The following is a 26,290-nucleotide window of genomic DNA, read 5'->3' as shown; positions in this document are numbered from 1 at the left end:
TGGCAACATGAATTCAGAGAGTGGCATTAATGTTTTGATTCTTAGGGCTAGGGGTATAGCTCAGTTGTAGAGCATAAGGCCCTGGATTCCATCTCTAGCCATGCAAAATGATATTTTTCTCTGATAAAGAAAAGATTACTCAGGATTTAAAAGGATTTTGATGCACATAAGATCACAATATAACAGGAACTTAGAAACGGCTTTTGTTGTAATGGGAAGATAACTCAGTTGGTAAAGTACTTGCCTTCCAAGCATGAAGACCTGAGTTCGATCCCCAGAACCCAGGTGACATGTGCTTATAATATTAACACTGAGGGGATGGGCAGGTGGGTCCCTGGTCTCATTGAGTATCCAGTCAAGCCTACTTAGCAAGTTCTATGCCATTAAGATCAGCCCCTATTTCAAAAAAAAAAAAAAAAAAAAGTGGACTGCACCTGAAGAACAACACCCAAGGTTTCAAGGTGTGTGTGTGTGTGTGTGTGTGTGTGTGTGTGTGTGTGTGTGTTCTTTCTCTAAAAAGCACTGACTCCTCACTTGGATCCACAAAGTAAAACCAAGGTGGAAGCATGGCAACTCTGCCTTCATTTCATGTATCTCCTTTACTTTGGGCAGACTCATGCTTGACTCTGCAATATGGATGTCAGTCATTCAAGGAGTGTCTGTCAAAACCAGTGTTACCTATTTCATCCCCCTTCAAGGCTGAAGGCACAAAAGTAAGAGAAGCTGAGATATCACTGTCCTTACTGTCAGCTTTTGCAGTGTCAGGCTCCAGACCCCCAAAAGTCACCTAAGTCTCTCATACTAAACCTATAGCCACCTTAGATTCCTCAAATAGCAGAGCCCCACAGACAGATAGCCACCCCCCTCCCACACACACACCTCAAGCCAAATGAGGGCAATTACCTGCAATGGTAAGACTTCACCCTGAAGCAGAAGCAATCATCTCATGGTAGCTGGATTGTCCTTTCATGCTATAAGAACTTCTTGGAGCCATCTCACAGAACCAGAACTGAGACAATGATCAACCAGACCAAACCTTGACCAAGGCTTCATTATGCATGTATCTCTTACCTCCTGACCTATTTAAATCTAAAGTTCATGTGATTTGGGGGTCACTGGACTTTTTTATCTATTCCTCTTTTCACTACTTGATTAAATCACTTTCTCTGCTTTTCACCATTCTCATCTCTTTAACTGGCATATTTGGACATGTGGTTGCATGGTGTTGTGTTGGGACTCCCACAGTTGGAGCTTCTCTGAATCTCCAGGTAACATTCTGACATTTAACTACATGAGAATTATTTAAAAGATGCAATATTTTATTAAAATTATTTTCTAGGTACAATTTTTGGATGTCATAGCTTTGATGAGTACTTAAAAGTATCAAGACAGGGCTGGAGAGATGGCTTAGCTGTTAAGTGCTTGCCTGTGAAGCCTAAGGACCCCGGTTCGAGGCTCAGTTCCTCAGGTCCCATGTTAGCCAGATGCACAAGGGGGTGCACATATCTGGAGTTCGTTTGCAGTGGCTGGAGGCCCTGGTGCGCCCATTCTCTCTCTTCTCTCCCTATCGCCTCTTTCTCTCTCTGTCACTATCAAATAAATAAATAATAAAAATAAAAAGAAGCTCTGGCCTCAAGCTGAGAATTTCTTAAAAAAAAAAAGTATCAAGACATAAACTTTAAAATCAAAGATAGCACCTTGTTAAAAAAAAAAAAAAATTGGTGAACCACTGCCAGTTCAGCTGCAATTGAGAGTTTACAACCTTTCAGATTGGGCTAGCTGACCTGCACTGGGGCAACAGGAAGAATGTAAACTTTTGGAGGGGCCTGAGTACTCAAGAAGGGTCCTGTCCTTCAAAGTCTGCTTTATTCCCCCCACCTGGATTAACAAACTGGCACTCTTCCTGGTATTGTGGAGTATAAAAATGCAAGAGAGGGTCATTGAGTTTGCAACACAGTCTTGTGTTCTGGAAATGGCCATGGGGCAGAGTGAAGCAGGTTTGCTGGATGCCTACATGGAGAACCCATGGGGCCATGAGGACGAAACATGGGTTGCAGTGGAAACCCAGTGGAGATGCTGAGACCACAAGGTGGCTGCTAAGGAAAGCTACCGGCCCCAGTGAAGTTTTCTAGGACTGTAAGTAGCCTAGCTGAAGGGGAGGAATTGGAATGCCAGAGACGTGTTGCCAGTTAGAACTATCAGACTTGGGAGATGTGTCACTGGCTGGAGTTGTTGGACGTGAAGCTACAGAGCTTGATGTTTGCTCTGGTTGTTTTAAATCTTTTATTGGCTGAATGTTTCTTTGCTATGCCCAATGTCATCTTTTGCAGTGTGAATGTTTACTCTGTGCCATTATGGGATTTTTGAGGTTATTTTTGATATTATGGCTTAGTTAAAAGATCTTGGACTATGGGGATGTTTGAACATCATTGGGATTGATAAAAAAAACTAGGGGGACTTTTAAAGTTGGATGAATGCATTGCATTTTACATCATGTATAGTTATCAGTTTATGGGAGCCAAGGGTGGAATATGGTCGTTTGATTCAGGTGTCCCCCATAAACTTAGGTGTTCTGAATGCTAGATTCCCAGCAGATGGAGATTTGGGAATTAATGCCTCCTGGAGGGAGTTTGTGTATTGTTGGGGGTGGGCTTATGGGCTTTATAGCCAGTTTCCCCTTGCCACTATTTGGCACACTCTCCTGATGCTATTGTCCACCTTATGTTGGCCATAGGGTGATGTCTAACTGCTCATGCCATTGTTTTCCCAGGCCATCGTGGAGCTTCCCCTCAAGCCTGTAAGCCAAAAATAAACTTTCTCTCTCCCTCTCTCTCTCTCTCTCTCTCTCTCTCTCTCTCTCTCTCACACACACACACACACACACACACACAAAAAAAAAAAAAAAAAAGGAGGAAGCTGGGTGTATTGATACATGCCTTTAATCCCAGCACTTGGGAGGCTGAGGTAATCACTGTGAGCTCCAGGCCAACCTGAGCCTGAGTAAGAGCTTGCCTTAAAAAAAAAAAAAAAAAGAGGGCTGGAGAGATGGCTTAGCGGTTAAGCGCTTGCCTGTGAAGCCTAAGGACCCCTGTTCGAGGCTCGGTTCCCCAAGTCCCACGTTAGCCAGATGCACAAGGGGACGCACACGTCTGGAGTTCGTTTGCAGAGGCTGGAAGCCCTGGCGCGCCCATTCTCTCTCTCTCCCTCTATCTGTCTTTCTCTCTGTGTCTGTTGCTCTCAAATAAATAAATTAAAAAAATTTAAAAAAAAAGAAAGAGAGAGAGAGAGAGAGGGAGAAAGAAAGAAAGAAAGAAAGAAAGAAAGAAAGAAAGAAAGAAAGAAAGAAAGAAAGGGCGAACTGGAGAGATGGTTCGGCAGTTAAGGTGCTTGCCTGCAAAGTATAAGGACCCAGGTTCAATTCTCCAGTACCCACATACAACCAGATGTACACAGTGGTACATACATCTGGAGTGCATTTGCAGAGGCTGGAGGCCCTGGTACATCCATTCTCTCCTTCTCCCTCATCTCTCTTTGCTTGTACAAAAAAAATTATCCCAAAATGTTTAAGAGGTACATGATGACAAAGTCTATAGACCTGATGTCTAGGTTCTAGAGGATTTTCAGAATTCTAAAATTACTTGTGCAATCACATGTGCATGCATAAGTATGCCAAACACGTCTGGCTTTCTGTGGGTCCTAGGGAATACAAAAACAGGTCATCAGGCTTTGCAAGCAAGTGACTGAGAATATCCCCAGCCCCCACTCCTCTAGAAGATGCTACAAGTCTAGTACTTGTCCTAGAGCCACAGTGATCACCATCACTGTGCATTGCCCAGCTGGGTTTAACAAACATCTCAACTTAAACTACTACTAAGGCATCTGCTTTTCCTTGGTGGAGAGTCCTCCTCCTTACTCCTGGTTGGCTCCCTCCCAGTCCCATCCAGAACTGGGATAATTTTAGAACTTGTCATATCTGTGTGGTCCACCAGTTAGGCTCTGCACCTACTCACTCTCTGAAGCCCCTCCTCCACTAAGGCATGTCACATCTCTGAGCCCTTGGCACTCTCTTCACCCTCTTGCTGGATAGGAATCTTTCTACCCACCAACCTGACCTTGCTTCTGCTCACAGAAGTGTCTCTGCCCCTCCTGTGGGCTGGTCACCTGGCCCCTTGTTACATAATTGACTAATTGACCAGCAGCAGCTGGCTGCTTACTGCTTACATGCTGTCTATGCATTTACTTTTGAAAATCAAGTGTGTGTGTGTGTGTGGGGGGGTGTTTGTTGCTGACTCAGGGTTAACAGGAAAAAATAAATATCACATTCCCAAGTAACTCTTGACTTCTGGCGGTAGAGGATGACCCAAGATGAGAAACACTAACTTCCTCTAATTTGAGATGGTGCTGGGACCTGTGAGGATTCAGATCCTAACATCTTAACTATGAGAACAGAACAGGGATAATTCCCCAGAAGAAGGGACCTAGAATTCAACAAAGGTGGTAGGGGGTGTGCAATCCAGACAAGAAGTAAAAATGAGTAAAGAATAAGCACTGAATTAAAGGACAGCAAGGCAGGAGGCAACAGGGCCTGAGTAGGGAGGAGCAGTTACAGGTAAGGCTAGTCATAAGAGGGCCCACCATCTGTTCCTCCATGTGCACTATCTGGTGTTGATGGACAAAAGAAGTAAGATTGGGGATGGAAAACCGTTACATCAGCTCTAGAGGAAGAAGTGAAGCCCAAACATGGTCAGTGGTCCAGGATAACAGTGGGGATGGACATGAAGAGGTTTGAAACCAAAAGCAGCAGATTATGCTAAACAATTGAACTCTGGAGGTTTAAATGAATGGGACTGGTAGCTAGGCTTAGTGGTGTATACCTTTAATCCCAGCACTCAGGAGGCAGAGGTAGGAGGGTCACTTTGAGTTTGAGGCCAGCCTGGGACTACAAAGTGAGTTCCAGGTTAGCCTAGCTGAGTGAGACCCTACCTCAAAAAAATGGGGCTGGTTGTATTGCCCATTGGTAAAGTACTAGCCTATGGACCCTGAAGGACCACTGGATTTAGTTTAGAAAGGGCCACCCAATGAATTGCCGAACACAGTTCAGAAAGACTCGATCAGGATTCAGCAGACAAGAAAAGCAGTCAGTTTACCTGGGCAGGGGTTAGCAGAAGTCTGGTTGAAGTACAACTAAATCAACCATCACATGAGGTCAAGGTTAAGGGGACTTGTCTGAGGGATACACATTCTGCTCCCTAATCCTAAGCAAGCAACAGAGACATGTCTTCATTTTTTATAAATTTATTACATAATAATATTATAATAATTATAATAATATAAGAAACATAGATCTCTGTGGGGTGTATCACAACGTCAGGGTCAGGCGGCCTCAGGCCTAGAGCAGGGGGTGAAAGCCCCCAGATGGAACTCCATACAAAAGGAGGGGTGAAGCAGAACTGACCCTGTAAAGTTAAAAACCCAAATTGAACGGAACCAAAAACCCACAGGTGAATGTGAGACTGAGTGTATGTGGCAGTCTGTTACATTGACTGCTGCTGTGTGTGTGTGACCTGGTCTGTTGGTGAGAGGGTTAGTGGGTGTGTCTCTGTGCCCAGGGAATGGGGCCGGTGGGCCAGGGCGGGGCGGGTGGGCACAGACCGGCGTGCCAGGCCCCTGGGCTGTGAAAACATCTGTTTTCTGTCTTTTTATTTTTATTTAAAAAAGCTAGAAATATAAACAGAAACTTGTGAGTGACGTGGATGGAGCTAAGTCCAGACTCCAAACCCTATGTTTAAAAACGCCCCAGGGCCCCCCACCCCACAGGTCATTGCTGAGTGTGAGGAGTCACAGTAAGGGGGCTGGGGCACCTTCAGGGGTCTTTGCCTCTCTCCAGGGGCTGTGGTGGCCTGACTGTAGGGGTTCCCCACAATCCCCTCAGAAGCCCTGAGGGGGCACTGCCTGTGTGTGTGGGGTGGGGACTGGGGGTTAAGGCCTCCCCACACAGCAAGATTTCATCAAGAAACCCTGCTTAGGCTGGGTGAGGCTCTGGGAGGACAGGCTGGGCAAAGAGCAGGGCCCAAGGGCAGGATAGCCTTTCTTTGGAAGAGGAAACTGTGCTTTCACAGGCACACACCCTTGCATGTATGTTGTGCAAGCTTCCACAGGCACATACCCATGCACGCACCCTGTGCAAGCTTTCACAGACACACATCCGTGCATGCACCCTGTGCAAACTTCCATAGCCCCACACCCGTCCAGAGCAGCCCCTGGAGAGGCCACTCCACAATCAGGCACACACAGGGTTCCCATGCGCTCAGCTGCTCCCAGTTTTCACACGCACACAGGCGAGCGCGCGCGCGCGCGCACACACACACACACACACACAGGGCAGGAACAGGAGACTTTGGGGCACGATGCAGGAAGGCTTCTCTGCTATAGTTGCCCAAGAAGTGAGGTTAGACACCTCCTTGGGGAGAGACCCTGTGAGGAAGATGGCTGGGGTTTGGGTGCCAGGGCCCAGCCCCAGAGCATTGGTCTCCCAGGCCACGTGGCCCTGCTAGTGCCCTGGAGGATGATGTCTGCCGCCCCTCCCCCTGAGCAGCACCTGAAGGGTGGGTGGGGCACACTTAGCTCAGCGAGGGAAGGGGGCCAAGCCAGGGTCCCCAAGGTGGGCTGCCAGGACCCTGGCCAACCCCAGACCAGCTGGAGTGTTCCTGCCCCATATAGGGTGGCAGTGAGGGGCCGGAGATGGAAGACTGGGCAGCTTGGGGAAACCAGCAAGAGGGCTAGAGGACGAGGGGGGCGGGAACTATTACGAACACAAATATTTGTTCCTTTTCTCTTTCCAAATATAGAGTGGATTAAAATATGCAAAATAGAGGGCTCCTTGGCCCCCATCGAACCCCAGTGTCTCCCCCCTCCCCCCAGTCACCTAGGCATGTCCTGACCTCGCATGCTGGACTAGGTTCCCCCCTGGGAGAATGGCCTCAGGAGCTGTGGAGGAGGTGGTCAAGCCAGAGCATCCCACCTCAACCCCCTCCTGCCGCAACCTCCCTGGTCCCTCCCTGGTCCGCGCCCTTAGTAACTGTGTGCTGGGTGGGGCTTGGCGGCTGGAGAGGGCACTAAGCAATGTACAGGGCAAGTCTCCGAGCAACAGCAAACAGGACAATTCATGCAACATTCCTGGCCCGGGCGCAGTAGTAAGGAGGGCGAGCCGAGCCTGCGGCCCTGGGTAGGGGTGTGGGCCCTGCCGGCAGGGCACGGCCGAAGCAGGAGAGGGAGTGGGGCGTCAGCTGCCTTCCAGCTGCCTGAGCGCACGCTCAATGTTCATGCGGTGGCCCACGCGCGTGACGCCCAGCTCCACGAAGTCGTCCTTGGTGAGTGCCGGCAGGTGTGTGCCCTCAATCTCGTGGTCCTCGAAGCGGTCGCGATGCTCACCTAGGTGGATGCTCTCCAGCCAGTCGCCCACATCAAACTTGCTCCAGAGCTGCAGGGGCTTTTGCTGGAACGGCCGACGCGGGCCAGGGGCGCCAGGGCAGGGGGCCGGAGAGGGCAACGGTGATGGCGAGGGTGATCTGCTGCGTGCGCTTACGCTGCGCACCACGAAGCGCACTTCCTTGGGCTCATGCGGGATGGAGAGGCTGGACGACTTGAGGATGGTGGGAGGCGTGAGGCCAAAGGGCCGGCCTGCACCTCCCGTGCCCGCCCCCAGCCCCTCCACCCGCTCCAATGACGCGGGCTTCACTGGGCTCGGGGCGCGTCGCGCCATGGGGTAGCGGCCGCTGGGCCGCACTGAGTAGGAGGCCCCTCCGCCAGGGCCCCCGGGGCTGCGCTGCGCTGAGATGGTGCTCAGCTCACCGAGGCTGCTGAAGAGCCTGCGGAGGGGAGAGCGGATCAGGGCCAGGTGAGGAGTGGAAAGTAAAAGTGGGGGCAGAAAGGGGTTGGGCACAGCAGGGGTACAAGACAACTAGGGCTGAGTGAATTTCCTATGGTCACTCCACCCTTGTTTGCCACCCTAGGTCAGAGCCAATGCCTACTCTGGAGCCTCCTAGACGTGTTGGAATCTAAGACTGGTCTGCCACCCCCTCTCCACAGGGCTCCAAAGGCAGCCCACTGGAGGCAAGAATCACGAGCAAGTCTGCCAGCCTCTAACAATGGCTCTGGGTATCCACAGACTCTTTGGATAGTAGAATTTGTGCAATATCTCCACTACTCCTCACATACAGCTCTGCTCTTGAGGAGACCCAGGGAAACCTGGGCTAGCTTCAGGGATGACTGGAGTCATGGTAAAGGCTGATCGTGGCACAAGACTGAACAGGTCCATGACACTGGAGACAAGACACCAGGGCAGTGCTCACACCCACAGCAGGTAGAGCACTGCAGGTTTGAGGCAGCAGCACACCATAACAAGAAGACAGTCTTCTTTCACAGGAGCGTACACCACAGCAGCAATGGTGCCATATGGGTTGCAGACATGCAGCATCAGTGACAGGGATGCAGCAACACACACACAAGGACAGACGGGATTATCTAACATCCCAGCCTCAACCTGGTAGGACCCTGGTCCTCTAGCCCTGCCTCAGACTATCTGGAGGGAGACCAACCAAAAGCGGCTGCTCCAGAGGAAGCCAATTCCCATATTCCCTTATCCCCATCCCTACCCCTTACTATGCCCAAGGATAGCCTCGGAGGCCATCAGTAGCACCAAAGCACCACACAGCCATGCAGAGCAAACCTGGGCAGCCAGGCACAGCATGTGGACTGCAAGAGGCATGGGATGGGCATGCTCACTTACACAGCCGGCGCTCGGGACCACCGCGCAGCTAGACAGAGCAGCCACATGCAGATGGGCAGGAGAGAGCAATGAGAGAGAGTGTTAGCAGGCCAGGCCCACAATGCCTTCAATCATAACCAGATAATGGGAAGCCAGGCTCAGGGACCCCTGTAGGGACACCATATGGAGGTAGGGACTCAAGGTGGGCTCAGCTGCTGTGCAGGCACTGAGGAAGGGGAAGCATGGGCACGTAGGATACTGAAGATAGATTCTGGCAGAGCTGAGTGTCCCTGACTTGTCAAAAGCTCTTTAACTCTGTCCTTTGTGCAGTGTACAGCATAACTGTTTACCAGACACCCAGCACTTGGTGCTGTGTAGTCTCCTGACATTGTTATCTGACCAGCCTCTCTCCAGCTGCTATCTCACACCCACAATGCCTTTTCAGTCTATGCTGACCTAAGGATCCCGCCTTTAAGTTCCTGCCCATCTTAGTGTTAACAGAGATAGAATTAGCAGTGCCTGTCCCTCACCAGTAGAGGTGCCTTCAATATTTGAAGATGAAGTGTTCCCCCCACCCCAACTCTCAAAAGGTTCATGTGTTACAGGCTTGATTGGTCCTCAGCAACTCAGCTGGTGGACCCAATCATTAAAAGGATCATGAGGGCTTTGTCCTAATCAATGTATTAATCCCCTGATGGATTCATAATTTGATGGCATCCCTTCCCTGACTCCTTTCCCTTCCCTGTCCCTCCTTCCTGACTGTCATGAAGTGAGCAGCTCTGCTCACTACACCCTCTCCATTGCAGGTGAGAAAGAAGCACACTGCTGAGCTGGCAGGGCCACAGCCAAGCAGAAAAGATAAAGCAGCTTCAGAGCAATGCACTGGGGAGGTTCAGCTAGAGCCTCCAGGTCTGAGCTGGGCCGAGCAGAGCTGTACCTGTCTGGTGGTACTGAAGCCCTCCTTTCTGGCAGAAGTGACCCACAGGCCTAGGCTGAAGATAGCTGGATTTAGAAGTGCCTAGGGGCCAGGGAGCAAGAGACTGGAGCCATTGGGCTAGGAATGGGGAGAGGGCTAGTCATACACTTCAACCATCTCCACCTGTGTTAGAGATGTCAGAAGGCCTAGAATTTTTTTTTTTAAAAGCCCAACAAATGCTGTGCACAGGAAGGAATGGCCAGGCTATCCAGGGTCCAATAGCTGATCTTCACCCCTTCTTAAGGAAGAGTGGTCCCCATTTTGTTCCCAGGGCAGGAATCTGACTTCCATATGTTTCCGTACATCTCTGCACACCCATCTCTATCCAACACCACTATTATTAGAAGGACCACCTTCCTGGTGAGGCTCCAGCCACCACATTGCAACCTCATAGAATCTTCCACTTCCCAAAGAGCTCCTGGCCATGCACCTTCTAAGACATACCTCACCATGTTCATATCAACTCTTCTCCCCATCTCTATGCTTTCATCAACTTTGCTCCAGAAACAAGAACCAGATCACCCAGGGATACATCCATGACCCCAAAGGTATTTTTCACAAACATCTGGTCTTTCATTGTTCCCAGTGACTCCCAGTCAGTGAGATCTGACAATCACCAAAGTTGACAATAGGGTGGTCTTGCTGACCTGTTCATCTGATTGCCTTGGAGGCCCTCCTTCCTCCCAGATAAATTTTCTGGCCCACTCTTTTTGTAATCTGTACTTTTTTGGCCCTGTTATCTATTCTCACCCTTTTCTATGGCCCATATGTCCAGCAATGCCACATGTGAGGTCTTACCAGTCTCTCCTGAGCTCAAGGTCTCTACTGGGATCTCTTCACATACTTCCAACCCTGTCTCAGTGGTTAGCACCTTCATGAGGATCCTGACAGCCGCTGTCAGCTCTTATACCCTTTTTACCACTATGGCTAATAAGTCAACAACTGCTAACATTAACCAAGCCCTTCACTCACCTGAGTCCAAGATCTTTGTGGTCTCAGGGGCTTTCCCTCTTTCCCCTCCTAATATCTTTTTCTCTCTCCCCCCTCTACTTCCCTCCTGACTTGTTTTACTAGGACAGAATCTGGTGTCTCATGCATGCCAGGCAAACCCTCTATCACTCATCTTTCTTAACTATTCTCCTTGATTCCTGGTACCTGACACAAAGCCAAGGAATTTGATATGCACTGAAAAAACAAACACCATGGCATCTACTTTCTAGGCTTTTCTACCTCTGTCAGTCTAACCAGTAGTCAGGAACAACTCCACACTAAGTCCTGGCCTCTGCCTCAGGCCTTCTGCCATTTTACTCATGTGGGACAGATCTAGACCCATGGATTTTGGCAACTTGGAGGCCTCATTAAACAGTCCTTTTTCCTTTAATGTGAGAGCATAGAACCATCAGGCCTCTGAAGCTTCTCTTTCCCCTGTGCTGCCTTGGCCTCACCCCTCATGACCTGTCCTGTTTATTACGCCAACCTTGACCTGCCCAGTATCCTTATATCTTCTCCTCTATGACTCTTTACTATTACACAGCTGAGTTTGGGGCTCTAAGAATACACCTGTATGTGGTCTGCAGGGACATAGTACATCCTTGACCCAATGCCCAGCTGGACTCAAGCACATGAAAGTATGATTGCCCAAGCACATAAGCTTTGCCCAAATCCTTGGACAGACATGATAATGGGCAGAGCCTATAGAAGACACCCAGGGCTGGAATTCTGGAGAAAAATGATTGAAAGTGGATCTCCTGTGAAGTCTAATTCGTTATCCTAACTCATTGTGTCCTCCTCCACACAAGCATCTAATCAAAAAGCACTGGAAAGTATTGCAGCAAAAAGCCTCTTAGATTTGCATTTCTAAAGCTATTCACAGTGAAATTTTCCAGATGTGAGGGTCAAATAAGTGTAAAATTGAGAATCATGAGGCATGGTGGCACACAACTGTAATACCAGCCCTTGGGAAGCAAAGGCAAGATATCTTGAGGTTAAGGCCAGGCTGGGCTACACAGAAAGTTCAACACTGATCTGAACTATATAGCAAGACCCTATTTCAGTAAAACAAAGGCTGTGGGATATAGCTTACAGACAGAAGTAGACCTCAAGATAAGATAGGTAGAGGCCCAATAACCAGCTGTGGAGTTCATGGTCTGGTATGAATTGATAAGCAAAAGCAGCCTAAGTCAGATGTGGACTAACAGTAGACCAAGAGTCTATCCAGCAAGGCTAGACTTGAAGATTGGAGCACACAGCAGATGGGATCAACATTCTATAGGTCACAGACCTCAGAGGTAGCACCAAGGATGCTCTGCACTCCAGATGCCTCACAAAACAAAGGATGGCCCAAGAGCGAAAGAGCAGATCATTTTTCTGTAAGTTTCTGAGCTTTGGTCACATGTTTTACAGAGTAGTTTAACTTGGCCAGGAAGAGCTCAGGCTGCTGAACACCTATGGCTAGAGAATATCAGAGTCTGGACTAAGCCATCTGTGGAGAAGATGGACAAAAAGGATCATTTCTTTATTGGTAGAATCCATCAATAGAAGAGAAAAATGAGTCTAGGTGGTGAAACTCAGGTACCACACAGGGTACTGGAGATGTGTCTCAAAGATGTCACCTCTGCCATAATAGATCCTGGGACAGAAGCAGTCATAACCTGGATGTTGAACTCCATAACATTTTGAGCATTTTTTCTAAAAGAAAGGCTCACTAGCAGTTTTATCACAATATAATACAAGACTGCAGCCACCAACAGTTTGTAGGGCCAGAGCTGAGGCACAACAAACCAAGTGGTAGGAACAAAAAAAAGCAGATAAATGACCATGGCTGAAATAAATTGCATATAGACATGGCTAACGTGTTGTGTGCCTCCATCCACAAATAAAAGGGTTGCAGTGGGCAGCAAATAACACTCCTTTATTGTTTTGCCTAGGCCTGAAAGCGAGGAGGAGTTCAAAATCTAGGTATGGTGGCTCACAACTGCAATTCCAGAACTGAGGAGGCAAAGGCAGGAGGATCAAAGCCAATCTGGACTACACAACAAGATGCTATCTTTAAAAAAAAAAAAAAAAAAAAAGAGCCCCTAGAGGTGGAAGAAAAGTAGAGTGAAACACAATGGAATATAGAGGCAAATGGAGAAACACAAAATATAAAGTGGTTTAGTTCAGCTGGGCTAGCTAAGGAACTCAGTACAATTTATCACATGTGTCTGAGAAATTCAGATTTGTGAGTCTGTGCTGTGTAACAGGCATGTGTGTCTCTAGATTGTGGAAATACTAAGCATAAACCTAATGCATGTTATCAGAAGAGGCTTAAGGACAGAAGACCCAGAGTATAGCAGAAAACATAGGATTAGACAAACATTGCCATTTACTGGCACTTTAGTTTCATCTGAGACATAGAGTTTTTATTACTACCCATTTAACTGAATGATATGAACATGAGATGATATGATTTAACACTATCTAGGATCATACTGAACATGTTTACTTTCTTATAAAGAATCTAGGACTTAACCTGGATTAAGTGCCTGGATATCAGTGGTAGTGAATGCCAAGTCCCACATAGGAGAGCTCTTTGCCCCCAACCCAGTGCTTGCTCTGTGCTTCTTTCATAAGTGATAGTGCAAGCTAATCATTCCAGTAATCCACTGAAGTTCACAGAGGCTAAGTAAAGAAGAACTTTCCAAGAAAACAGAGCTACAATGTGACTTGTAGGCTGAAATCCAGGGCCATCTGATGGCTCTTGACCCAGTGTCAGGTAAAGCAGCAAGTCCTTGATGTTGGCAAGGGCCATGTCACCAGGAACATATGTTATTTTAGGCTGTCCAGCACCTGGTTTGTTTCTGAAGATCCACTCTCCCTCACTTTCAGCTCCTGTTTACCAGAGACTGTCCCTGCCCTACTGGCTCTCACCTAGCCAATGACCCCAGTTAGGAAAGCAGAACCATACAAAGGCAGAGGCCAGAATTTTACAGGAACTACCAAGTAAAAGGCTCACTTTCCAGCAGCCTACAGACAGAGGGTTTGAGTTCTGGCTTTGCTTTCTCCACCACATGTCTGAAAAAGAAAAACACAGGGGTCTTGTGAAGCATAGCATGATGGGATAAAACAACCTTACTCTGACTGAGGTGAACACCAAAGACCATGGTTAAAAAAAAAAAAATGAATCTAGAGAAGTGTGCAAAAGGATCTGGCAGAGAGGTATCACCTGGAACCCTGCCTGTAACTGTCCAGGTGCCCCTCAGGTAACCAAAACCAATGATGAGAACCAGGCCAGTGGGTCTTAGCTCCTGTCTGTCCTTCCATGGAATTTGCCCCCAAGACACCTCTTTGAACATCAAATCAAACATACAAAAAAAAAAAAAAAAAAAAAAGCTGGGTGTTGTGGTGCACACCTTTAATCCCACCAGAGGTAGGAGGATCACCATGAGTTCAAGGTCAACCTGGTGAATTCCAGGTCATAGTGAATTCCAGGTCAGCCTGGGCTAGACAGAGTGAGACCCTACTTTGAAAAACAAAAACAAACAAACAAACAAAACAAAGCCAGGTGTGGTAGTGTATGCTTCTAATCCTAGCACTAGAGGCAGAGGTAGGAGGATTGCCCCATGAGTTCAAGGCCACACTGAGACTACAGTGAATTCCAGGTCAGCCTGGGCTACAGTGAGATCCTACTTCACAAATAAAGGAAAAAAAAAAAAAAGGAAAACTTGTATTTAGTTTCCTTCTTCCCTCCATTTAATACATGTTTATTGAGGGCCTGCACTAAGTTAGGCAACTTATTATGTACTTAAAGAAGCTTTGACTTTCATCAAGATCAAAAGACAGGAAACACCAGAGGGGTTGGTGAAGGGAGAAGCAGAGGGAGGAAAGGAAAATGGTTGAGGCTGGGTCACAGTACCCCCATCCTTGGGGTCTACTTCCATAGACAGGTCTGGGACCCCAGCCACTCATCCTGGCTGGTTCATACCCACTGTGCTCACTCTATGGGTACCTCACACACTGCTCTCTAAGAAGAGGCTTTCAAATTCCACTAGGAGCTGGAAGAAGTTAAAAGGGAAAAAGGCCCCACAATAAGTCCTAAATTTGATAAAAGCTGGAGGAAGCACTCCTGGATATCTTCACAGAGGTAGTATGAGCTTATCATGCTCCTATTAATCTTCTGGATCCTAAACTAGAAGATGATAAGATGGACAGGCCCTTCAAATAAGACCTGATGTCCTTAACTCTGACTTGAACTGTCCCTTGGATAGCAAACGGTAGTCAGGAAGTGTTATCCCACCCACAGAGTAGGGGACCTCAGGGCTGAGGCAAAAGCAGCTTGAAAAGGCAGACAACAAGCTGGCCAGAAGCTATCCTACTCTGTCACCAGCATCCATACAGCCCGCATGGGAGACCTGAGAAGGGGTTCTCCAAGAAAAGGACCTGAGGGATCAGCCCAGGCTTCTGGCAAGTTCTGCCTAGACAAAGCAGCAGGAGTAGCCACAACAGCACCCAGACCCTAGCTCAGCACCTCCCCGAAAATTCCCATGCAGAGAGAACAGGACAGACAGGTCAGGAGAGAGAAGGCAGGAAAGCAAATGATGCGACTTCTATCTTCTCAATGGAGCTTTATAAATCACATCCAGGATTCTGTGTTTAAGGGGCCCAAGGGATACAAGAAGACATAGGTTCTAGGGAAGAAAACAAGAAGTTGTGGCATGTCCTCAAAAGAAAAGGAACCAGGGCTGGAGAGATGGCTTAGCAGTTAAGGTGCTTGCCTGCAAAGCCTAAGGACCCAGGTTGGATTCTCCAGGTCCCACGTAAGCCAGATGCACATGGTGTCACATGCTTCTGGAGTTCGTTTGCAGTGTCTAGAGGCCCTGATGCACCTAATCTTTCTCTTCCTCCATCCCTCTCCTTCTCTCTCTAAATAAAAGATAAAAAGAAAAAAGAAAAAGAAAAAGGAGCCAGTGTACTCCCCACATCAAAAGAACACAAGGCAGGAGGCTGATGGCAGCCACAGTGAGCAGCTACACTATCACAGGGAGGGAGGACAGAAATAGTCATGGAGCAGTAGACATAGGGCCACAGAAGGGCTAAACAGCTGCTGGGAGGTAAGTATGGTCCCTGAGTAGACCATGAATCAATCCTTAATGGTAGAGACAGCTTGACTTTGACTGGAAGCTACAGTATGAACCTACAAGCCTGGGGCAGGGCCTCCTCCAGCAGGGCCTGAGAGCTCTTGTGCTGCACCTGGGTCTTGTGGGACCCAGTCATACTTCCAGCACCAACAGGGATAGAGATAGCAGCAATTCTAAAGAGCCTTCTATCTCAGACAGCAAAGCAAGACCAGACAAAAATAAAGAGGTGGATGGGGCAGGAGTTTACCTGTGCCAGACAGATGAGAGATGGGACAGAATGAGAAGGAACAGAGGGGAACCCATAGATGAACAAAAGGAATAGAAAACAGGGAGAAAGGACCCTCCCCACATCACCCTGCTCACCGAGCTGCTGCAATAGGCGACTTCTTAGCAGGGTCCAGCAGGCTGCCCAGGCCACCAACTGGTTCCTCCCCCAGTGAACGTGTGTCTTTGTTCAGCTGCTGCAGACGGGAGCTGAGCTCACTGATCACAGTTGGTTTGTCATCTTCAGGCCCAGGGATCCCCCGACTCTCCACGGGGTCCCCCCACAGCTTGGACCTTCTCTGGAAGAGGTAGCGAGGGCGGGCAGGCCCGGCGGCAGAGGCCAACCCGGCAGAGGTGGCATGGTGCTGCTGGGCCATGAGCTCACTGTCTGAGGACTGCTTCAGCAGTGGGTCCCTGAAGGTCACCGGCCCCTTCCCCAGCGGGGACTTGAGCTTGGGCTTGGGAGGCACTGGTGGCTTCTCTAGTAGAAAAGTGTGTCCATCAGCGAAGGAGGTGTGGGTATCAGTGAGTTCCCCACTCTCCGAGCTCAGGGTGGACATACTGGACACTGTGGAGATGGTGCTTGTGGTTTCCAGGTGGGGGTCACTAGAGCTTCGAGTGTCAGCCTCCTCCACTCCAGAGTCAGCTGCAGACTCAGGGGCAGGAGGTGGCTCACTGCTGGGCTTCCCTGAGGCCGGGCTGGGCACTGTGGTGGGCAAGGGGCCCGGGCCCGGGGGTGGGGTGGCCAGCAGGATCCCGTTGGCAAACTCTTCAGGGGGTGGCACCAGCCCAATGCGGGCCAGCTCCTCCCTGGTTTCCTCATCACTGGAGGACAGCTGGGCAGGTGGCAGATTCACAGCAAATACCAGCTCTGGCTCCTCCTCTGAGCTGCCCTGGCCTGGCCCAGGGTCTGCTGGGGTGCTGCCAGGGGGCTGTGATCTGGGACTAGGTAGGGGCTCTGCCACAGCTGCTGTCTGCATGGGGATGGGGGCTTGGGCCAGCTCCGGAGTGCCCGGGCGCTCCTCTTCACCCCCCAGCCTGCTGGGCTCCTGCCCATTGCTGGTGGCATGCACAACAATAAGGCCAGCTGGCCGCTGCAGGGATGTATCTAAGACGCTGAGAATCATGGACTTCTTGTCTTCAGGTGACTTTCTCTCTTCCCGGGGGGCCTTCTCTGTCTCTCTGCGAGCAGGCACAGGAATCCAGGCTGGACTCCTTGGGGAAAAGGCCGAGGCCAGGGGCCCTCGTTCTGAGTCTCGGGCCTGTACATCCACAAATAGGGGTCCTGGGCGGTCAGCATCAGGGCTGTGCACAGGTGTAGGGGACCGAGAAGACGCCTGGGAGGCCAAAGCTCTCTCTCGGGCAGCCAAGGCAAGAGCCAGGGGTGAGCTAGGGTCCAAGGGTTTGCCAGTGAGTGGGTGGATGAAGGTGGAGCCCGAGGGCCCAAGGCTAGGGCCACTGACCAATGGCTTCAGAGCAGAGACAGGAGAGGGGAGCAGGAGATCTCGGCCAGTGGTGGTGGTGGTGGCGCCAGCCCCCAAAAGGCGCTCATCGATGGAGCGGGAGGGCTGCAGGGAAGGCAGATCCGCACTAGGAGGACTACCCTCAATGGCACCCACAGACAGGAACACAGTGGAGCGGCGCCGCTCCTCCAGGCGCCTCTCCTTGCCTGGTCCTGGGCCTGGGCCTGGGCCACCAAACCCAAGCCCCAAGCCATCTCCTGTACTGTAGTCAAGGCCGCCTTGCCGGGGCCCGCGGTGTGTCGGAGAGGGCTCTCGTGCGAAGCTGCCTCCCCCAGGGCCAGGGCTGCCCACAGCTAGGGCAGCACGGTCCTGTGCATCCTCCACCTGCAGCTGCTTCACAAGTGGGCTCTTTCGGCGTTGTGGTTTGGACGGCGTGAATATGCTGGCACTGAAAGCGCCTAGGTTGGCATAGGGGCTGTCCGGGCCTGGTGGCCGTGGCCGGCGCTTTGGCCGCTCTGGAGGTGTGGCAGCAGGCGCTGGCCTGGGTATGTCGCCCGCCTCTGGTGCTGAATCCTGCAAGATAATCATGGACCTTGCGCGCTTCTGCCGCTCAGGGTAGGGTAGCGGGCCCAGAGGCACCCCAGGCTCATACAGGCCAGCAACCCCTGCACCTAGACGCGCCTCTAGGCCTGGCTTGAAGCTGGAGCGCACTGTGTCATAGGCTCGGCCTGGTGGTGGTGGTGGTGAGAAGGCGGGAGGTGGCCCAGAATCGAAGTAGTAGGGTGCAGGTGGGGGTGGCGGGGCAGTCTGAGGTGGGGGCGGTATACCGCGACCCTCACGCACTGTGTCCTGCATCGATGTGCTGCGCGGGAAGCGCCCTTCAAGCAGGGATGCCAGCTTCTCGTCTTCCCCTGGGGATGAAGGGGCCAGGTGAGTCAGGCCTGGAGAGCTGGCCATTGACTTCGAATTCATAGTCCAGGTTCCACATTGGCTAGTCCTACCATGCCTCCAACCCAGAGTAGCCACAGCCTGTGGAAGGCCAAAGAAGTGCAGGAAGAGCAGAGCAGGAGCTCTAGGCCAGATGCCAGTCTGGGCTCATGGTAGGGTTCTGCCCCAGGCACTGTGCAAGGAGGGAGGGGCCTGGTGAAGAATCTAGGAGACACCATTCAGTCCAGCCATAGGATGGTGGGCCTCGTCTAAGAAACCCAAACTGCCTGGGTTCTAAGAGCCAAGACCTCCCCAAACCTGTGGACATGGACCAGGCCATGGAGAGACACCGGGTATTCAGGGCAGCCCAAACACAACTGAGAAGTCATAGGGAGGAGGGGCAAGGGGCTTCCCACCCAAGACTGAGCAAGACAGCTCAGAAATATCCATACTGGAACAAGCAGGAATCAATGGGAAGTATTGGTGGCAACCAAAGTGGGAAGATGATTAGAAAGAAGGACTCAGGAACAAGAGTGAAATACTGTTGAGGGAACAGCAAGACTATGAATACTCGTAAGAGAGAGCACTGATGCTCAGGGTAGAAGTCTAGGAAAGCTCTCCAAGCTCCTCAGACCCTTTGTAGGCTGCCCTGCAAGTAAAGTCTGCTAAGAGGTTGGTGCCCTAGCCAGTGGCTCGAATTCAAGGAGGCTGGTGGAAAGAAGGATGGATGAGTAGGTTAAAGACCAAGGCATGCTTCTCTATTGGCTGTGTGCCCCCCAAGCCAAGCTGTGAGCCCCTCCAATCTGTTCTCTCATGGGCTACAAAGGCTCAAAATGATCTCCATCCTCTTACATATTAGGTTATAGTATTCAGCTAGAATCTGACAGAACTTCCTGTGTATTTTCAGATGTAATATGGACACCTTTGCAGAGGTATATGCAGTGAAGCAGCTGGTGCTAAGCGGCCCAACCCAAATAGTGAAAGACAGGCTTGGTGGTGACATGCAGTATCTCTGGCTCTGTTGCCTCAGGTATAGCAAGGGTAGGTTTGTTGCAGACTTAATACTAAATTATAGCTCCACCAAGTCACCTCTAAGAATCTATCTCATCTCAGGACCATCAGTCCCCATCACAAGGCCACTTACAGTTTATAGTTCAGGGCTATGCAGGCAACATTGTAGCCCAAGAAAGTGGCTGAGTTCATGATTGTTATTTCTAGGTCTGTCTTCCCTCCGAGCCACTGCCAGACAAATCTGTGCCTTGCTGGTCCTAAGGCTCCTCTTGATACCATTACTGCACAGCACAGGAACATGTATTGAAGACCATTAGATGGAGAAAGAACTTGCATACCTCAAGGATGTAGAAAGCAGGAGTGATGTGTGAAGATGAAAATAGAGGAGGGGACTTGACATGCTGAATTTGGACTGAGAGTAAAGAAAAACCACCAGCCTCAGCCTGGAATAGGAGTTTGTGTTAACACCAGTTGGGGCAAAGAAAGACCCTCTCTGCCATACAGCAGCAGGAACATTTTCTGAGCACTCACTGTGTGTTCAACACGCAGCTTGATCAAGGGACTGTCACAGCTGCTTCATAGTCCAAATGTGGGTTATTTAGGGGAGGAGTTCAAGCAGTCCTATACACCAGGGCCATAAGGCTCCAAGGGTTGTATTGTGTGCCCAGGGACACATAGCCAGTACCTGGGGTTGAAGCCCAAGGATTCTGATAGCTAAGCAAATGCTCCTGTGTGTGCCAGGTAAATCTGAGCATCTTTCTGGCCCACTGGTCAGCTGAGCACAGAAGGAACCAGTGAGAGGAGCTGTCAGACTTTCAAAGGATCTTGAGGCCTACAGAGCAAATGGGTAAGTCTGACTCTGTAGTGATTAGCTCTAGGACTGAATATGGCTGAGAGATGGTCTCCCTGACCATCCAGGAAGAATGAGGAGAGGTGGGCAACAATGAATATGTGAAAATCCAAGTCAGAGAAAGGCAGTAACAAATGTTCCCAGATATCTACAGCAGTCCCCAGGCCCTGAGACAATTGGAGCCTACAAAAAGGGCCAGGACGTAATATGGTAACTGTACTACAAAATGCCAAGAGGTCGGGACAGACAAAGCTATGGACCAGGCACAAGACAATGAGACCTGTGCTAAACAATTGTAAGAATATGTGGAGGCAGCTCACCTCTAATCTGTCAGGTGAAGAAGAGGATAAGGGACAATGGAAATTTTCCAGGTTGGGATTGGGCCAGGGAGGGCAGAAACGGACACCTCTTTGTTCCAAAGTAGCTGCAGTCTCCCCAGCTGAGGTTTCCTACCCTCTCTACCTACAGAAATGACCACTGTCAGGCCATGAAGGATGTGCCAGAGACCTGAGTTTTTTTACCCACTAGCCTCTAAAATTCACCCCACTGTCCCTCATAAATTCCTACTCATATTCTAAGCACAAGAGTTTTCAACAGCCTTCTCAGATGTCTAGGTGCTGGACTTCCCCAGTCATTCTCCATTTTTATGTGTGCCCTGACACCCATCATATAATGGATGAACTGACATATCTGCAGGCATGCATTTCCTAACTGAGCCCCAGATCCAGCCTTGTACCAGCTTAGAGTAAGCAGAGGTCTTGGGATAAGGGAGGGCTCAATCAGAGTTTAGACAGCTACATGGCTTGAAAGGAGACAAGAGACATAAGCATGACAGCTGTGTGACCTTGGGGAAGTCATTTTACCTTAATTCTCCGTGTTTAAGTAAAATTCATACTTGTCCCATCTGGTGGCTACAGATATTAAATGAACCAGCAGGAAAAAACACCTCATGAGCAGCCTATAATTAGTACTGAATGGGAGCTTACTCTGATGCTGATCCAGTGGTGGGTGTGCTGGGGTATATATGGACAGGTGAACAGACAAGTGAACAGCTCTGCAGCTCTACAGGTAGACAAATGTCAGTAGGAAAGGAGACTAGATGCCTGCAAAATATGCAATTGGCAAAGCTTGTTAGAGACCCAAGCCTAGGGTTAGAGTGTGATGCTGACTGGAGGGGGGATGGAATGAGACCCTAGGGTGATAAGAGGCTGAAGGAAAGGAATCTTGAGGACCTAGTCCTGAGCTAGCCCTCCATTTTGGGGAGCTAAACAGGTACAGAACAAGAGAGGAAGGAAAAACAAGAAACACAGCCCTAGAAAATTGGGAGGAGTTTCATGAAAGAGGGAAGGAGCAAAGAAATCAATGCCAACTGATGTCAGTAAGAAGAAGGCTACTAAAGGGAATGCCTGGAGGCCACTGGGAACCCTGGTAGGAATGGCATAAATTTTGGCAGTGGAGAGAGCTTAGCTGCCACAAACTTAGGGGGGAAAGGTGATGGAAGACATTTGAAAGCAAGTATAGGTAACTTTTTGTTGGAAAACTGGCTATGAAAGAAGAGGATAGAAGATACTACCTGAGGAGGTAGGGGCCTATTCAAAGACAAGGTAATTTTTTTTAAATATTTTTTTGTCATTTTTATTTCCTTATTTGAGAGTGACAGAGAGAGGGAGAGAAAGAGACAGATAGAAAGGGAATGGGCACGCCAGGGCTTCCAGCCACTGCAAACGACCTCCAGATGCATGCGCCCCCTGGTGCATCTGGCTAACGTGGGTCCTGGGGAATCAAGCCTCAAACTGGGGTCCTTAGGCTTCTCAGGCAAGCACTTAACCGCTAAGCCATCTCTCCAGCCCAAGACAAGGTAATTTTATGATCAGAAAGTGAACCTGAATTCGAGCTTTAGAGTGGCAGCCAAAACAGGAGATGGCTGACCTGGTGACAGGGATGCTGGTGCCTGTGACAGACATAAGTGATGGATGACAAGAAATGGATTAAGGGATGTCCACAGTCGGGGAGAAGACTGGGGAAACAATCTCAGAATATCTTCCTATGGCACATCTCTGGGCTAGACAAATGAATTCCCTTATGTCCACAAGCAAATGACATCCTTGCACTATACAGGAAGATATGGGGAGTCCTCTAAAGCTGAATCCACCCAGTCCAGCCCTCCCAACCCCAGAAAGGCAGCCCTTAACCCAGCCATACCTACAGACTTGGTCCGTGGAATCCCCTTCCGCAGAGAGCCCGGCATTTTCTCTGGGCCTGGGAGGCCCTGGCGCTCAAACAATGACTGTGGGGTTGGGGAGGGGGAACATAGAGGTTCCAGGGTAGTGGGATGCCCAGTTCTCCATCCAGCCCCACCCATCCACCTAAGCTGGAGACCAGACATCCCACACACTTCCCCAATGCCACTGGTGCCCATGCTGAGTTGGGGCATGGGTTGGTTGAGTGGGCAGTGTAGATGGACACAATATAGACCATGGGTACAGGCCCTGGGCAAAACGTGAATGGAGGGGGGATAGGAAGAGTCCAGAAGATGCCAAGTGGCACAGTGTACTTGGGCCGGGACAGGCTATGCAGTAGACCCAGCACAGCTGGGGACCCAAGTCATTCTGGATAATACAAAAGCTGCCTGAGGTCATTAGAGGGACTACAGCCTTAGGAGCTCAACTGTGAGCATACTGGGGACTGAGATAGTCCAAAGTGTCTCCCAGAGAGGCCTTAGAGGATTTCACCCCCTCTGGAGAAGGGATTCAAATGAAGAATGCTTACCTCAGAAGAGAGGTGCATGACCCTCTGACCCCCAGACCCAGCCCTCCTAGAGCCCCAGCCCAAGGCTTACACTGATCTCAGCAGGGGTGATTCTCCGGCTGGTTGGCCGCTGCTTGACAGTTGCTGCCCTGGAGTCTGCGTCCGCAATGTCTGGCCTCAGTGTTGGCTCCGCAGCAGCTGCCAGGATCTCATCCAGCTTCTCTGCACAGCCAAGGAAACACCACCTCAGCCCTAGGGCTGCCTTGGCTCCACTGTCACACCAAAGCACAGTGTACTATAGTGCTGAACACTGCCTGCCTTGAGGCCCTTACTGCCTAATGCCATGGATTTTGCATTTCATCAGAACCTCTCACACCCCAAAACCTAGCTCCTGCTTTAGCCAGCCTCTGTCCTTGAGACCCTAGGGTCCCTCTCTACCACTCTAGGAGTGGCCACGACAACTGACCACAGGGAGGGGGCAAGGTTAGGGGACAGAAATACAGCCACCTCCACTCTCTCATCTGTTCTCCAACACTCTCCAAGACAAGCTTGTGGGATCACTTCCATAAAAAACAGACCCTGATGACAAAGCAGATATCCACAGAAGATGTGTGAATAAGCTGATAATCAAGGAATGAACAGACAGATAGGGAATTCTTCCTGAGAACAAAGTTTACAGCATCTTCCCTTCTTCCTTTCCTCTGAAGAAAAGCCAGCCCAGCAGGGTGGGAGGTGAAGAAAGAAAAGGAATGGGTGTGATTCTGGAAAGGACTCTGCTCGCAGAAAGGTTCCCTAACCCTCAAAGAAGGCAAGCTTAGAAGATCCATGTGAGGCTGATGCCTGAGTTATATCAGCTGGTTGAAAGGTGCCAGACACTCAGGCATGTTCTTTTCACATCCACTATAAAATGAAAAACTTGATTTTAAAAGTATTTTATTGATTCATTTTCATTTGCTTATTTGAGAGAGAAAGAGGGACAGTATGAAACAGAAAGAAGAATGGGGGGCACCAGGATCTCCAGCTGCTGTAAACTTATGTGTGCACCACCTTGTGCATCTGGCTTACATAGGTACTGGGGAACCGAACCTGGGTCCTTTGGCTTTGCAGGCAGGTGTGTTAACTGCTAAGCCATCTCTCTGCCCCCCCCCAAAGAAAACTTGACCTTAAAAAATAGTTATTTATTTGAGACAGGGAGAGAGAAAAGGAGAGGGAGAAAATGGGATCACGAGGGCCTCCAGCTGCTGTAAATGAATTCCAGACACATGTGTCACCTTGTTCATGGCTTACATGGGTCCTGAAGAATCAAACCTGGGTACTTTGGTTTTGCAGGAAAGTGCCTTAACAGCAAAGCCCACCTCTCCAGTCCTAAAACTTGACTTTTTTATTAAAATGAAACTGCTGTTTTAAAAAGTGATACTTTTGCTTATTAAAAGGATTTAGAAAAGCCAAATGTGGTGGCGCATGTCTTTAATCCCAGCACTTGTAAGGCAGAGGCAGAAGGATTGCCATGAGGCCACCCTGAGACTACATAGTGAATTCCAGGTCAGTCTGAGCTAGAGTGAAACCCTACCTTGAAAAACCAAAAAAAAAAAAAAAAAAAAAAAAAAGCAAAAAAGGATCTTGAGAGTCTGGTATGGTGGTACACCTTGTAATCCCAGTACTCTGGGAGGCATGAGGATTGATCACAAATGTGAGGCCATCCTGAGTTACAAAGCAAAACAATTTCAGGGGGGAAAATGGTTTTAGAAATGTGTAAAGTGTATCTGCAGGCTATAAGGACTATGGTTACGCAGTCGATTCACCCAAGCGGAAAACAATCAGCTCTATCCTGGAATCTATTAGGGTAGGTGCTCTGACACTAGGGATTGGGGACAGTACCTGTGTCCACCTGGCTACTAGCCTTTTTATTCAGCACCCACATCAGACCTCACTTATCTTTCAGGCTCCATCTGCCCTCAGTTCCTGCATATAATCAAATGCTCTACCACTGAACTATAACCCTGGTGCTGTCTCTATCTGCAGCACATTTGACAATGACTGTGTGGAACTAAACTAACTCCAGAGGGTGTTCTGTATGTGTTTGACTGAGACCAGACCTACCTTGCACAATGACTCAGTCCAAAGGTATACCCAGTGCCCTCACCTCAATAAAGCAGGCATAAACAGTGCTTGTACCAAGAGGCTCTAGAAAGAATGGGCAAAAACGAGCCTACAACCATGCTGCCAAATAAAGAAGCCTAGCAGGCTCAAGATGTCTGCACCTTGTCCTCACAAACAATTCATGGGATCCAGAAGAGAAGTGGGTCAGAGTCCAAGTGATGCCCTGAACAACACAGGAGCTCTCCAGCAAAACATACTCCTACTTCAGAGCAACCTGCAGTAACCAAGAATTGTGCAGCCTAAGGACTACAGGCTTAAAGGGTCTTTCCATTCTTTCCATTTGTTTAGTAAAGTAAATAATTTCCTTTTGGAAGGTGAAATCACCACTCTGTGTTAAGTCCTTTGTGATACAGAGTGTGATAAGCTTTACAGGAATCCCACAGCAGCCACATCAAGATCCCACTATCAACTTCCTTTTACCCAGAAGGAATTTGAACAGAGAGAACAATATATAACCCATCAAGTTACTGCCACACTATCCAGAAAATGCAAATGACAGAAATGGAAAGAAAAGTGTATGAGATAGTAAAAGCATGTTTCCTATCAATGCACATTGCCACCTGAGCCATGGAGTAAGTAAAGGAGCATCTCTAAAAATACCCACAGTACCTGTTCCCAGACCCAAAGCAACTATACATACAAAGTTTAGCAAAGCAACTGCTTTTTTTTTGTTTGTTTGTTTGTTTGTTTGAGGTAGGGTCTCACTCTGGTCCAGGCTGACCTGGAATTAATTTTGTAGACTCAGGGTGGCCTTGAACTCACGGCGATCCTCCTACCTCTGCCTCCCAAGTGCTGGGATTAAAGGCGTACGCCACCACGCCCAGCAGCAACTGTTTTATGAAGTCATGAGGCAATGGTATTTGGGCCAAGTAAAAATCATTTTCAAAATTAAAAGAATTAAGAAGTGGTCACATGATAAGTTGATAGGCTAAAATGAATTCCCAACAACTAGAAAACATAATAAAAAATAATTTTAGTGCCAGGAGTGGTGGCACATGCCTTTAATCC

The 26,290-nt window shown here is 49.3% G+C and overlaps 1 protein-coding gene across 2 annotated transcripts in view; it reads right to left on the bottom strand.

Moving 5' to 3' along the window:
- Positions 1-6,901: 6,901 nt before the first annotated feature.
- Shank3 (SH3 and multiple ankyrin repeat domains 3) overlaps positions 6,902-26,290 on the bottom strand; it is a 55,714-nt gene continuing 36,325 nt past the window's right edge. Inside the window, exons 19-22 of one of the 2 annotated variants that reach the window (XM_045152797.1) lie at positions 23,214-23,344; positions 22,577-22,661; positions 16,223-18,497; positions 6,902-7,868 (exon numbers count right to left, since the gene is read on the bottom strand). In XM_045152797.1, the coding sequence (XP_045008732.1) occupies positions 7,283-7,868; positions 16,223-18,497; positions 22,577-22,661; positions 23,214-23,344 (3,077 nt within the window). In that variant the 3' untranslated portion in view covers positions 6,902-7,282. Of the gene's footprint in view, positions 8,817-16,222; positions 18,498-22,576; positions 22,662-23,213; positions 23,345-26,290 lie in introns of both variants that reach the window. The other variant, XM_045152799.1, reaches the window with a different exon arrangement.

The sequence above is a fragment of the Jaculus jaculus genome, chromosome 6 (genome assembly GCF_020740685.1).
Source record: "Jaculus jaculus isolate mJacJac1 chromosome 6, mJacJac1.mat.Y.cur, whole genome shotgun sequence".
In the NCBI taxonomy this organism is placed as follows: Eukaryota; Metazoa; Chordata; class Mammalia; order Rodentia; family Dipodidae; genus Jaculus; species Jaculus jaculus.
Note: the sequence above shows the minus strand (reverse complement) of the source record. Positions and strands in the feature narration are given on the sequence as shown.